The 15322-nt window shown below is 37.0% G+C and overlaps 1 protein-coding gene across 1 annotated transcript in view; it reads right to left on the reverse strand.

Moving 5' to 3' along the window:
• The window catches only part of Znf804b (zinc finger protein 804B), a 524634-nt gene extending 511029 nt beyond the window's left edge, over positions 1-13605 (reverse strand). The window contains exon 1 of the mRNA XM_028862409.1: positions 13397-13605. Within this exon, the coding sequence (XP_028718242.1) occupies positions 13397-13504 (108 nt within the window). The 5' untranslated portion in view covers positions 13505-13605. The remainder of the gene's footprint in view (positions 1-13396) is intronic.
• Positions 13606-15322: the final 1717 nt, after the last annotated feature.

Consider the following 15322-nt stretch of genomic DNA (forward strand, 5'->3'; position numbering starts at 1 on the left):
AGGAAAAAAAAGGACAAGATTGAAAAGGATACAGATGATTGAACTGTCAAGTTCTAAAATTTTAACTTGGATCTAATTGAGGGACCAACTGAATTACTACAGGTGCTGCTACCTCAGGGTATCCATTTCAAGATTTGACTGTTTTTAGCCTTTTTTTTTTCACTTTTATCCAAAGGATGTTAGTCCTTAACAACATTTATAGAAAATACTACCACTCAAGGCATTTGGTTCATGGGAAATCCCTACAGTCTGGTTTATCTTCTAGTTTTGCTACATGGCCAATGATTATCTCCCACATACACCTTTAGCAGCTATATGAACATCAGATTGACTAAGTGAAGGAATGACTTTTACTCCTAATTGGGATGCTCTACTGTTTTTTATTCCAGACCAGCCTTCTTTGTCTGAACTTCTGCCCCTCATGATGGATAATTCCTACTTAACTCAGTTTAAAGTAGGCCAGCCCCTCTCCTAGGCTACTTTTTGCTGTGGGATGGTCTGTATGTCAAATCTGTTGCTCTGATTGGTCAATAAATAAAACACTGATTGGCCAGTGGCCAGGCAGGAAGTAGGTGGGACAAGGAGAGAGGAGAATTCTGGGAAGCGGAAGGCTGAGGCAGAGAGACACTGCCAGCCACCGCCATGACCAGCAGCATGTGAAGATGCCGGTAAGCCACCAGCCATGTGGCAAGGTATAGATTTATGGAAATGGATTAATTTAAGCTATAAGAACAGTTAGCAAGAAGCCTGCCACGGCCATACAGTTTGTAAGCAATATAAGTCTCTGTGTTTACTTGGTTGGGTCTGAGCGGCTGTGGGACTGGCGGTTGACAAAGATTTGTCCTGACTATGGGCAAGGCAGGAAAACTCTAGCTACAACTTTTCTTAAAGGAAACCCTTTCCTGTTTCCTTAAGCAAAAGAAAGTATTCCTAAGAGCTTAATTCCAAAAGACACAACATTTTTCACAAAAGCTCCAAATATGTTAATAAAGGCCTACTGACATCAATACATCTGGTAGTTAATGGGACACATTGAGGTGAAATGTGCACATTTTAGCTATTTTTTACACATAGCAGGGGTTTATCTTTCATAGCCTAAGTAGCATTCAAATCAGAACGTAAGGAGCTTATGTCAAAGGCACTTTCTCCATCCAGATGGTTGTTGTTTTTTGTTTTGTTTTGTTTTGTTTTGTTTTTAAGGGATGACCTTTCACTGTTCAAAACTTCCCTTGAGAGGAAGTGGTTCTGCTTACATCATTCTGCCAGGCTTCTAGAATTTCCTTTGAAAAGGATATTAAAGCTTTAGAAACACTAGAAAAAGTTAGTCAAATATTACCTAGCCATTTTCAGGCCTTTTCTTCCCTGCTTCATCAACCACAGCACTCATTAAGATCAGCATTCTAGAACTAGCTTCATTGTTGATGCACTGAACATATAACTTCTTAAAAATCAGATGCCACGTTGAATTCCAGTAAGTGCATTCAGTATAAATCCTTCAAATTAAGTGATCTGAATGTGCTATATAAATCCACCCCAGCTTCATCAGTATGAATATGTTTACATCAATTATCATTTCCATCCTCCTTTGCACTTTAACCTGCTCTACAGAGAACTGATTATATCAGCTTTCCATACACTGTACATCCTAATGATCACAGAGACTAGAATGGATGTAACTTTTTTTAAAAAATTCACAGAAAAGTGACCTGTGATTGGAAGGAAACTTAAGGTTTATTACTTTTTATTACTTTCTTTTATATCACAGTCCCTCAAATCTTACTTCTATGGTGACAAAAAAAAATATCAAGTCATAAAGTGGCTGTCACCAAGGACTCTCCCAGAAATCTCTCCTAGAACCGGTGAATTTACACATAGCATATCGATATTCGGACAAGAACATTAAATTTGATTTAAGATGAGTTGTCTTACTTATTTTTCTGCTGCCCCAATAGACTTTTGAACTGGGTTATTTTGAAAGACTATTCTATCCTGCCACTCCAGTCATCGCTGCGCTTCATAGACTTTTACAGCTACGTGGGACTACCGATTGTTCACTTTCATCTTGTGGGTAAACAAGAGCTTTCTAATTGGACTTAAGTCTCTGTCAGTAGGGGAAATCCATACCTGTTACTGTAAAACTAGGCAATATTCATAGCTGCAGTGCTCAGAGACCCTACTACTGCCATTTTCCTAAACAAAGGTAATTTCTGTTTCCTAAATAACTACACTTATACCCATAGAGAAGTTTAGCTCTCACTCTCAACCTTGTCAAGAAGCTCCTTACTTTCCAACATCTGGAGACCATTACAGAGATCCACAACTGTTAAAACATAGAGAACAAGTGACTGTTACATGCCCAGCCCCAACTGATAATCTACAATGAAACCCTTGCATCTGAAGCTCAGAGAAAAATCACAGTAGAAATGCTAGAAAAGTTGTAAGAGCCAGACTTAAGATGCCTGCTGTAAGATAATGTACCCTAAACACGACAGGGAAAATGTACCCATGAAATTTCAACAGTGTGGTTGCCTGAATAAGACGCTCATAATGACACCAGTTAATATGCATACACAGAGGAAATTCTACAAGGTCCTATCCTAAATCAGCCTCTACAGTGGAAAGCAGTCAATGGCTGCTTGAGAAAGGGAGAGTGAGTTTCCTCTAGGGATGAGATCCTTACATAGGTTGTTCATTTTCAAGTCAGCCTTGGGAACATGTACATATCAACAACATAATACAGATTCAGCAGGTTGTCTACAGATGTACATATACATGTGTATATCTGCACACATGTGTATACATGTAACAATAACAAGAGATGATGAAGAGGGACTCAAGATAAGTTGGGATGGCGTAGGAGGGGCAGGAATGATTTAGATACACATAAGAAGTACATACACACACACACACACACACACACACACACACACACACACATACACACACACAAAATCTCACTTAAATAGAGGTTTATTTTGTCCCATAGCCTTAAAGACTAGAAGCCTAAGAGCACCATTCTGGGATCTTGAAGGCCTCTGGGGAGAACTTTGTTCTGCCTCAACTCATGACAAAGAGCAGAAAGGCAGGAAAATGCACATAAAGAAGCCAGACATGAGAGTGGCTTGCATATAACAACTCACTCCGCAGGTAAGGACAGAACTGCTTCCTAGAGAAAGGCATTAACCTTTCCTAAAAGCATCAACTCCTCTTTGAAACTTTATGCCCTAATACCATTACAATGGTAAACAATTTCAACAGGGATTGGAAAGGTGTATATCACCTCCAAGCCATAATATACAAGAAGAGTTCCATATTCACAGATAAAGTCATTCAAATTAGAATTAAGCATTTTTCATCTTTGTATAATCTTCTTGGCAATAGTACTGTTTGCTGAGTTAACAAAAGCTAACTTTTATCCTCATGCATGCTTATGAAATTATAACTTTTCTAGTAACATTTATCTATCATTTGCACATAAATGTCATTTTTGTGAAAAGTCCAATATTGATATGTCTGTCTTTTAATCACTTATTGTTAACTTGTCGGTAAGTATATAATTTGTATTTCCTCTCAAATAATGAAAACCCACCAGGGCCATTCTTATCCATTTGCCTAAAATTTCTAAATCCACAAGATGGTTGTATTTTGAATTTCAACACGGAATATTAAGCAAAAGATAATGAGATGTTTCACAGATGCTACCCTGGATCTAATCTATGTATTTTATTAGCATAAATCCATTTGTTCTTACCTAATCAGCATTCTCTTGTTCATTTATTTTAAATAACAAGATTGTTTTAGTCATCAAAGTGAAGTAGAAGCAACAGAAATTCAGTGTGGCTCCCTATCCCTACGACACACTGGCAGTCGCCATTCCCTAAAATGCTGTCAGCTGAGTTCACCTTAACATTTTCATTTTATTTTACACTTTTGTTTTTTGTGTGTGTTTGTGTGTGCACCTAATGGTGGTCTTGACAACCTGATGGCAGGCGCTAGGCCTCTCCTTCTACAATATGGGTTCCCAAGACTGAATTCAAGTTATCATTAGGACTGATTGGAATGACTTCACCTCTCTGAATTCACCTTAATTTTCTTAATAAGACATTGTATAATCTTTTGTTAGAACAACATTTTCCTTTGGGTAAACCAAAGATGCAACTGAAGCTTCCAGGTTTCTCTAAAGTTCCATCTAAATATATAGACATTAAAAAACCCAAAACAACAAACCCTGCATGCTTGCAACACAGCAACTTCTATTTTATGTTATTCTTCAATATAAAAACCTACCATAGGATTTTAAATTTTATATTGAATTTCATTTTTATATTACTTTTTATATTTAATATATTTATATTTTACATAATCTATTTCACATTATATCTTCATATTTCACATATTATTTTATATTTAATTTTTAATTTCTATAGATACCACTATCTATAGAAATTTTGAGGTTATTTATAGAATTGTAATTCTTCTATTAATATCATCTCTTTTTTAAATGAATGCATTTTCCCATAGGAATGTAACCATGATTAAATCAAAGACTAAAGTAAAAAAGTCTTAAATATGCCTTTTAAATGATTTGATATTTGGGTTATTAAATTTATTCTCCAACTATGATAAATGTATAGTGTAGAAGGAGAACATCTGGGAAAAGAAGACAGTCCTTAAAATATGAACACTAGTATCCTCAATATGTCACAGCATCTTGCTGAGTTTACCACCCTACTGCAAATGACAGAACCACTAAACCATCTCGGAAATTCATTACATGAAAAACAAATGCAATAAACACGTAGAGTTGCAAAGTTTGCATGCAATTCATATATAACAAAATAATGCATTATATGCATGAAAATTTTCCTCATGAACATTTTTGTCCCTCATATGATTAAACAACACAATATTGCCAGCTGTCTCTGAAGATTTAAAGAGATCAAAAATGGAAATGGAGATGTTCTTGGTTCCCTATACTCCTGTTTTAAGAGGACATACCAAGTATCAGTGGTAGGAAGGAAGGAAGAAGCACAGACCTTTGAATTAACACAGAAGAAAACAGCATTCTTTTGTTGGTCTAGAGACCCCTATCATTTAAATGTTACTCTGTTGTAGGTATGATCAAATTAGTTTTCTATTGTTGCTCTAACAAATTACCACACATCTACTGGCTTAATATAAATTTATTATCTTCTATTTCTTTAAATCAGAAGCCTCTCTGGAATAAAAATCATGATATGAGTAGGGATGTGACATTTCTAGAAATACCAAATGGGTATCTACCTACTTGACCTAGTTTTAAATGGTCACCTACGTGCCTTGGCTTATGAGCCCTTACTTTAACTTCAGTAGCAGATGCAAGGTAGCTTGAAACTCTCCTCACCCACATCTGCCTGTTCCTTAGACATGGAGCTCACTTTCCTGGTTCAGGATTATCTTTCAATGTTTTAATTTCATCTGCAAAACTCTTCTAATCTTTTAAGGTATTGGTTTTATCATACATCTATGAGATTAGAATGTGGGTATAATTCAGGCACTATTATTCTGCCCACCATAATAAAATATTAGAAGCATATAGAGTTTGGATAATTTGATTAGTAAGGTTTTTAGAGTGTTTAGACTCTATTTAATAAGTCAAATAAATAAAATATGTATTAAAATACAACAGAAGTATTAACATTAAGAAATCAGTCATAAAATAAACCTGAATCCTCTCTGGAGGTCTGTTTATTGAGCCTGAAAGATTAGATGTTCTATACAGAATGCAGCATTTAGAAGAAGTCCAAGGTCCTGTGATCACACCCTGACTGATCCTAAAAGGCAAGTGCTAAGAAAGCCCCTTTGGCATGCACATGCCTCTCTAGGCAACTGGAGGTGGTTGATAATTATATGTCCAGTACCCTGTGGCTGCTCTGGGCTTTGTTTTCTAAAGGGCTACAGTGATCATTAGTTGGGGAATTATTGTAAGTTTCATCACAAAAAAATAATAAATAAATAAATAAATAAATAAATAAATATAAATAAAATGAAATAATGTAAATACCCTATCACTATTTTCTGGAAGCAGAGGATGATCAAGCTCCTATCTTGTGATTAATTTCTCAAGAGCTTTTTCATATGTGGCAATGACAAGTAAAGTCTTCACTCCCTCATGTGTTCGTCTCAGTCATGTGTATGCATGGTCAATCTGTTGTGTCTCGGGGCCTTCTGCAAGAGCTGTTCTAAAATGACCACAGGAACTAAAGCAACCTACAACCTGCACTAATAGGGAAAGTTAAGTTATACCTGAAGCAACTGACCAAGTGATCTTGGTAGATAATAAAGTGAGAAAGATTATCACGGACACAGGGAGCACTCTACCAGTAGAAAAGTCAGCATTACAAGATTGTAAGAGGAGACAAGTCCCAGAAATGATTTCCTCCCTAGAGCTCCCGCCAGAACGAAAGGGAACATATTCATTCTGCTAAAGTTGTGGTATTATTGACATCTCTTCCATAAACAGCATTAATTGTGATAAAGAAAATTATCCAAATTGAAGATGTGTAAGATTTTTCAAAGACCCTCCACTTTGCATCAGGAGTTGATATGATACATACATATCAACATGTCGGGAGGGAGTAACTGCTGACATTTACTGGATACTCAATGAATGCCGAATGTTACTCTCAGAGACCACACTAGGAGCAGCCTCCCTCGTTTCGAAGAAGTAGAAGCCGAACAGAAGATAACTTTATGACTGTTATTTGATTGCTAAGATTTAAAATTATGGAGTTTGACTCCAAACCCTTCTTTGTTTAGCTCTCCCGGTAACACTCCTGCTGTGGGGTCCAACCATGAAGAGAAATGTATCTATGTATGACATACAACAGGGAAAAGAAATGTGCTCTGTGTGTGTGTTACAGGTGGATGTTGGGAAATCTAGTTATTCATTTCAAAATGGATGTCTGGAAAGAACAGAGCATGTGAGTGGGCAGTAGAAACTGAATACCTTTCTCCCACCACAGAGATACTTAGGGCAAGTGAAGTATTCAATATAATCACAGTAGGGAACGTGGGCATAAAGGAACACTATTAGTTGAGTTCCCTGAATGAAGTGGGAGGAAATTCTAAATTCTGGTCTAGAAATAAAGGTTATGTGTGAATGGTAACTACAGGGACCAGACAGTGTGTGCTCACTGTTTTCAGAAGTCAGTGTCTCTGGAATTACAGACAGTGTACCATCAGTTCCTTGAGATTAAAAAAAAAAAGAAAGAAAGAAAGAAAAGAAAGAGAAAAATGCCAAAAATGAGGAAATGAATGATTAAAAACCAATGGTAAGAAAAATGAGAGGAGTATGGATATTGTTTCAAACTAACATGAAACATTTGTTGTTAAAGCAAAGGCACGGAAATGTGAAATAAAATCTGCCAAAAAGAATTCACCATTGCCAAGGCCCCAAATTGTCAGCCTTAATTGTCCTTGCTAGAAATGAAGAAAATGAAAACTCAGAACTGGCTAGCATGGAGTCCCCAAGGGTGTCCCTGCATAGGAACAGTCTGTATTTTGTTATTTATAACTTGTTTTGACAATAAATCTAAGTCTCCTGAAAGAAATTTCATGCATTAAAACAACAAAGCATAAATTTGAAAAGAATAAGCACCACAGAGAATAAAATAAAACTCAGACTGGAAATAAGTGATAAGAACAGGTGAACCATATGGTTTTGAAGACAACCTTTAATCCCTATCATGTTATAAGCCCCAGATTTATCTCTGGGCTTCCTATCAACCAAGCGAATATATAAACAAAAGTTTGCTATATGAGCATTTCTTTTTTTTGTGGAAAAATTAAATAAACATTTCCTTCAGAAATGGTCAGATTTTAGATGTCATTTTTAAATAACAGAAAATATTAATTTTTAATTTAATAACTTCAATATATCAGGAGTCCATCTCTGCAAAATTGAAAACATTAGTAAATATTCGCAAAATCAAAATCTCAAATCCCATCTTCATTTCAAAAATGTATTCTTTTGTTTTGTTTTTTCTTCAGCAAGCTGTTTCTATATTATTACATCCCGGGATGCTGTCTAAGTTAAGAAGTAACTCATCTCTTCAGAATCTCAACTTTAGGAAGTCCTTCAAATATGTAAGATCATATATTAGGGATTGTTATATCCCTATTAGCACCACAACTACACTTCTTTATGACGACTTACCAAATATTTGTTCTTTCCATATAGACCTATCCACTAAGAGTGTGTCTGTGTGTGTGTTTGTATGTATTGCCTAAGTTTTGAATTTGTTATGAGATTGTTACAAGCAAAAAAAAAAATTCAAAACAGAACTTTAAATTTTTATTCAAATTATTTTCTTAGAATACAGGAGTATATGCTAACGCGGTATGTGACATAACCAGTTAGCTTCACACTCAAAGGAACCTGGTGGAGTGATGGAGCATATGCTGGATTCCTCTTGCTCTTGGGTCTGATTACTGGCTTAAACTGACACCTTTCAAGCTATGTTCTTGTTTTTCCATAGAAAATATGTAGTTTAGTGCACGTGCACTGTACAACAAGCATTTTAACTACAATTACTACTAATTTTTAAATTGGAAATAGTTAAGTTCTCTGTTAAACACCATCCAATCTGCCTAACACATGACGCTAAAATTATTTATGTTTATTTCCCAAAATCCAAAGCAGGAACTCAAATTTGTCTTAATTTGGTAGCTAAAATAAGTAAGTTAAGATAGAAGACAAATGCCAAGTAAGTTAACAAAAGTCACAAATTAAATCACTTGAATACTGACTAATTCTTATGGAAATTTCCTGAAGTTAAATAAACACAGGTTCATTTAGATCAGAATGGTGACACTCTTTCTTTCAGATAAATTCTAAGCACAAGATTTTTGTGTGAATTTGGTAAGAGAAGAGGCAATAAAAAGACAAAGAAAGAAAGGAGTTTGCTTGAAATAGTATTTGATATAAAAAGAAAACATGAGTTGAATGTATAGTCAAGTCTTTATTGGAAGTATATGAAAGTGGTATGTAGTCATGAATTCAAGAAAAGGAGATGTGTCTTCACAATTATACTTGACACATGAAAAACACATCTGTTTGGGGGCATTATAATGTAATTAATATGTACTTATTTATAAATATCTTGAAAATGCACATGATGGAATAGGATAAGCATTAATAAAAAGAAACAAGGGTGTAAGTGCTCAGTTCCTTATTTAGAAAATTACATGCTGGGGAACTTCAAGGATATCCATTATGTCTAGAACAATGTTTATTATTTCTGGGTATACATTTCTAATTTTACAAAGGAAGTTACAGGATTTGGATGTGTTTAAGATGCTTGTGTACATATATGTATATGTGTATTTGTATATATGCACACATAACTATAACCATATATGCATATATGTATATCCTACCTATTAGGTGATTTAGACAAACATACAACTCTGGATAAGATTACCAGACACAAACAATCTAAGGAGCATGGTAGATGCAATTGGCAGTCGAAAGGTCTCCTCCACATGCAGTTCTTTAGGGAAGTAAGGCAAGCTTTACAGTTATTCTTGGAAATTTACCTATATTATGCCCAGGAAGAAAATGAGACTTCCAATCTTGTCTAATTTTCTGAAGAGTGATGATGAAGTATGTACCATAGTTTAAACATACAGTTATGATTAAGTAACTAATGGATTAAGTGCTGGGAATGAATGTCTTACTGTTAATCACACATAGATTAAGCGATATATAAGAAGACACTGAAGTTAATCTAAAGTTGAGATGGTATTTCAGAGTACATAAAAGTAACTAAGAATCAACTGAAGAATATGTTTATTTTACTGAGAGGACATTAACTATTTTCTAGAATTCAAATATGGTTATAAGGCTTTAAGATTTTCTTAATGAATACTTAAATTGTTGTAAGAAAGTTTTATGTGTTTGGTGGCTAAAGGGAACTATAATTATAAAGGTAACGTATCTTGAGCATAGTGAGCCATGTGTATCTAGCTACCTACCTATTAAAGCTATGTGTATGTCATGTCCACCTAATACTGACTCTTAGAGGCATCAGTAAATCATATTATTTTAGAGTTGAGAAAACATACAAAATAAACATACTAAAATTTAGAAAAATGTATTTATGTTTTAAATAGACTTTTACATTAAACATTAAGAAATACTTTTATTTTTCTTAACCTATCTTGGATTTAGAGGAACATAAGCCATCTCAAATCAATTATTCACATGCTCATTAGAATGAAACAAATTTTCTGTTTTTCATGCAGAACAAAGAGATAATCATAAGATATTTCTGTGTGTTAATTTTGAAGATAGAAGTAAAATTTCACTCTAGGATTTTCACTTTACTAATTTGTGAGTATTGTTAGGGGATAAAATACTTTATTGCTTCATTTATCAATCAGTCATTTATTTCATATTTATTATGAGAAATACATAGAAAGACTCAATATTTTCTGCATGAAATTTCTTGGAATTATATATATATGTATGTATGTATACACATCTTTATACCTAATTTTCTTTTGTACTTTTAGGTTAATATCTCATGTTGCCATTAAACAGACATGACTGGAACATAAGAAATCTGTATAATTATTTTTAAATATGTTGAGACTTAGGTATAATATATATTAGACAGTGAAATGTCTAACCTACACTATACAGGCAGAGTTACAGCAAAAAAATTAAAGATAAAGTTTATTAAGCTAAAAGGTAATTGTCTCCTTTCTACAACAGAATACAAAATATTATTCTGTAATTGTATTTTATTGAATGTTAAGGCAATGTCCAACATTTACATAGCTCTACTAACAACAAATGTGGGATAAACAGAGAGACAGGGGTTAAAAGAGGAAGACTAACACCCCAGTCTATAGTTCTAGGGAAATGGAACCTTGGGATGCTGAAATAATAGGCATCAGTCAATTTTACCTTATTCTAGACACTAGATTTGAAAATATGTTACCATAAAAGATACCTATTTCAAAAACTATAAATGATTGTGTCTAATGAGTATATGATCAATGAGTTTAGTATTTACATTGAGGGCATATGAATAAACTAATGTCAATCCAGGTATAACTTGAGAGCTATTGCTGAATATGAAAATATATACACATATTATTTTTAATGTGATGCTTTGAAACCTGTTGATCATGAGGGTAAGCACCCATTCCTGGAGACAAGTGAGCTATTCAAAGGCAAGGAGTCTAGGGTCTAGAAAGTAGTGGCTTAATTTGCCTTAGAGAGAAAGACATCCTGTCATGGAAAGAGAATTTCAACCAAAACGAAGGCGTATTTCAACAACCTATAGTGACAGAGAGGGATGAGTATCAGTTTCTCATGCAGCCCAGCTTGTGTGAGAGAGTGGTCAAACCTTGAAAAAGATACAGATTCCATGGTAAAATGCGAACAGAAAAAAGAAAGAAAGAAAATGGGTTTGTGGAATACACATTAAAGCTACTTTACCCATTTCTAAATAGATCCTACATCATTTTAGTGAACATTATCCAGTGAAGCGAACTGATTGAAAACAAAGTAAGTAAATTAACGCACATAATGGAATTAGCCAAGTAAACTATAAAAATAGTATCCATAGGTGTGCAGCTGTACCTTGGACAACCAGCGCTACCATGTGGATGGAAGGCTGGTGTCTGCCATCCACATTTGCACACTCAGTTTCTATGAGTTCACCCAGGCTTTGGGGCAACCAGAAGAGACACAGGGCTATTCTTGACCAAATGGTAGAAACTTCCTCTTTAAACACTAGAGATTTTAGTTGGATGTCACATTCTAATCTCCTTGAATAGAATTAAACTGTGTAATAATGATGAGATCTGTCTCCTTTGATCCCAAGTATTGAGGTATATATACTGCCACACAATAATCCAACTCAGGAAGGTTTTGCAGAAAGCCACAGAGATTATCAACACACTATGAAAAATATGCCTGTAAGAAAACTGGAGCATTATAGGTTTACAAGACAACCTGTGCTTAAGGAAGAAGAGAGGAGGAATTGCTGGCCCTGAGGAAAATGCTCCTGACACGGTGAGTTGTTGGACACTGTAAGGGTTTGCTGAGCCTGCAGAAACTCCAATCCTTGGAATCTTTAAAGAAGACAAGATTCAGACCTGCTGCTCAGGCTGACTGTGGGCTGTATTTTTCAGTCAGCCGGAACTGCCAAGTCCTTTTCTAGCCCCGTGAGTTTAATTGTAACTGTTAATGCAAACAGTGTTTTCCATGTAACATTTCTGGCTCCCTACATTTAGTCGGGGCTGTTACAGCAACACACATTTTAAAGTACATGAAAATATGAAGGAAGAGTTTGTCACTGGGAATCTTGATGATGCATCTCAGTACATGTACCTCCGGATTCCAGATTCCTTATGCAAATCACAGATGCTGTTAACCAAAGGTGTTCCTAATACACAGCAGTTGTAAATAATTCACTCTAATGAAGTATTAAGCTGTAATGGAAAGTATGAGGTACAAAATACTCAGGCAAATTAAGCCCTTCCTCTCTATGTCATGCAGACTAAAAATACTCTCTTAATATCAGAATAGAAAAGTTGTTCATTAAGTTTGGGTACTTGGCCATTTACTGTGGTCTAAAACTGATTATATGTGTGTACATACTCAAACTATGCATGCACACACACAAATATACACACATTTTCTTTAAACACATTTGAATCCTTAAAACACTAGTTAGTTTATAGTACTACTGTGAATTAATTGGTAAATATAGTAAGGCCTTGATTCTGCACAACAGTATTTGAACAGTTTACTAAGTTAAATAAAAGCAGTCAAATTGCAGGTTAAGGTATTTTTAGGTAACACAACAAACAAGCCCATTTGGAAGGTACTCATCCACTTCCTTCTAAACTAAAGGATCTAATTGAGCCTTGGACTTGACAATCCTTTGTAAAACAACACCTTTTCATCTTGCCAAGACAAACCCCTTGAGGAGTTTATTTTTTTATAAAGCAGCTGTAAAATAATTAAACTAATCTGAAAGTATGGCTTCACAAAAGCACATTATAAAATGTCACTCAAACTTTCTACACTACCCAAATCAGCAGATTCCTAAGTAGACTCAGCCACAGGGTCTACCTTCATCCCTGCAGTTAACTGTGCTCAGTAAATATTTGCATGCAAAAGACTACAGATCAAAATGACAAGAAACATGTAAACACACACCCCTCCCTATAATTGTCACAAAGTATATCTGCCGACATAGCTAAGGATAGTGTTTATGCCCTAAAAGTCTAACCCACTCTATCAGGCAGGACGGCATCTCTCAATGTCTCCTTTTGTTTTCATTTGGTTTTGAACATGTGAGGATAGGTGTGCGCGCGTCTGTGTGCACATTACCGGAGATGGAGATCCATTCTTGCAGAGGGGACCTCTGAAGACTCCCTTAATGCCCCTGTAGTGCCCATTGCTGAGATGTCTCGAACTGATGACCAGGTAACAAGCCATGTGCGTCCGGGCTGGAGGTGCAGTCTCAACTCCTCACTGGGCGACCAACAGGCTGGGAAAAGCAGGCTGGCTTCTCAGCAGCAACAGTGACTGCCACCTCCCGAGTACGAGTAGAAGAGGCCAGCAGCAATCGGAGATGCAGATCCCCGTGCGCCCCTGCTCCTGGACCTGCGCGTGGCTCTCGCTGCCCACAGTGGCTCAGACTGAGGTGACGGTGGCAGCCCAGAACACTTAGGGGGCCTGGCGAACCAGTCCACATGCTGCTCTGACGAGGCGGCGCTCAAAGGCGGGCTGAAGATGTGCTTTTTAAAGGACAACTTCCTGAGTCCACCAGGGAATCGGAGTCCTCCGCCCCTTTCCCCCGCCCCCTGCTGTCGCTCTGGGTGCAGGCGGAGTGGGGTGGGGACGCTCAGGTGCAAGTCGGCATCCTCCAGCCACGGAGTCCCCAGGCTGAGCTGCAGGCTGCGGAACCGGGATGCAGCGATTGCAGCCTGTACAAAAGAGCGTGGCGCGGTTCCTCCGAGCGCCCAGGAGCTTCCCCTCTGCAGTGTCCGGGAGAGGGCGAGCGCTAGGAGTTGGAGATGTGGTGACTACGGCCAGGGGACAGTGAGCGCCCAGCTAGGAGCTGTGGGCTTTGTAGGATCTGAATACACGGGAAGGCAAGGCGAGATGACAGCTGCCACACCGGACTCACTGCTCCGCCTTCTGGAACCCACAGCACCAATCTTTTGGTTCTTCTGCCGGGCTTCTGAACCAACTTTCTAAGGGGCTTAGGGGGCGGATACCCAGGATGGCTGGGGAGGACGAAGGAGCAGAAAGATAGCATTTCCTTTCGTCGCTTGCTGCCTGCTCACCTCTAGGGCTCCCTGTATCGAGGCTTCAATGGCAGAAGCAACAGCTTCCCAGCCGCCTGTAGCGGTGAGAGGTTCAGCCCAGAGTCCATCACATGCGCTATGTAGCCAGTGCGTGGCAGAGAAAGGAACTTTTAGGTGGCAAACTTACGGAAGATATAGAAAACAATACTGAGGTTTATGTGCATATATATGTATGCACACATCTAGCTACAAAGGTTCACTTATGAAAAACCAAAACCATTCTCTGCCGATTAAGACGCAGATGTTTTGGTTGGTAGAGATCTTTGTTTTACCAACCCCTAGTAACCACCCCCCCTTGAAGGTCTTTTGGTTAAGTGTAAATTAAGCCACCAGGGAGCGAACTGGACTGAAATAAAACATCTGTGCAAATTAAAAAACAAAACAAAACAAACAACAACAACAACAAAACAAAACAACAAAACAAACAAAAAAAAAACCGCTGGAAAAAGAAGAATCCTTTCAGGGGTAGGGGAAGGCAAATGCCCTCTCCTGTACCACAAGCTAGCTCAATGGAGTGTGCAGTCCCTCTCTGCCCCATTCCGTGATCAGAGCATGGGATTCTCTTCCAGCCTTGCTCCTTCCGCTCTGGATTCCTTGAAACACCACTACTGTTGCTACTGTTCTAGCTCCAGGTTTTATCTAGGGTTTCTCCTAGAAATCTCTCTCCTCTCTAAGTGAGTAATCATGCTCAGCTGACCTCTCACACATGACAGAAATATATAAAAATAAAATGGTATTTGAATTTTTCCAGTTAAGGCAGCTCATAAATTAGGGAGGGAGAGTTCTATTTTAACATTTGTAGCTTCCTAATTAAAGACTGACTTTTGTTTATATTATCGCATGGTTTACTATCATGAATATTTTATTAAAGAACAGTTAGATGTATGTGTCATCTTAAAACTAGACAAATTTTAGTTGGGTATTTTGGTAGCTTTGGGGGATG

Source organism: Peromyscus leucopus, chromosome 3 (genome assembly GCF_004664715.2).
Source record: "Peromyscus leucopus breed LL Stock chromosome 3, UCI_PerLeu_2.1, whole genome shotgun sequence".
In the NCBI taxonomy this organism is placed as follows: domain Eukaryota; kingdom Metazoa; phylum Chordata; class Mammalia; order Rodentia; family Cricetidae; genus Peromyscus; species Peromyscus leucopus.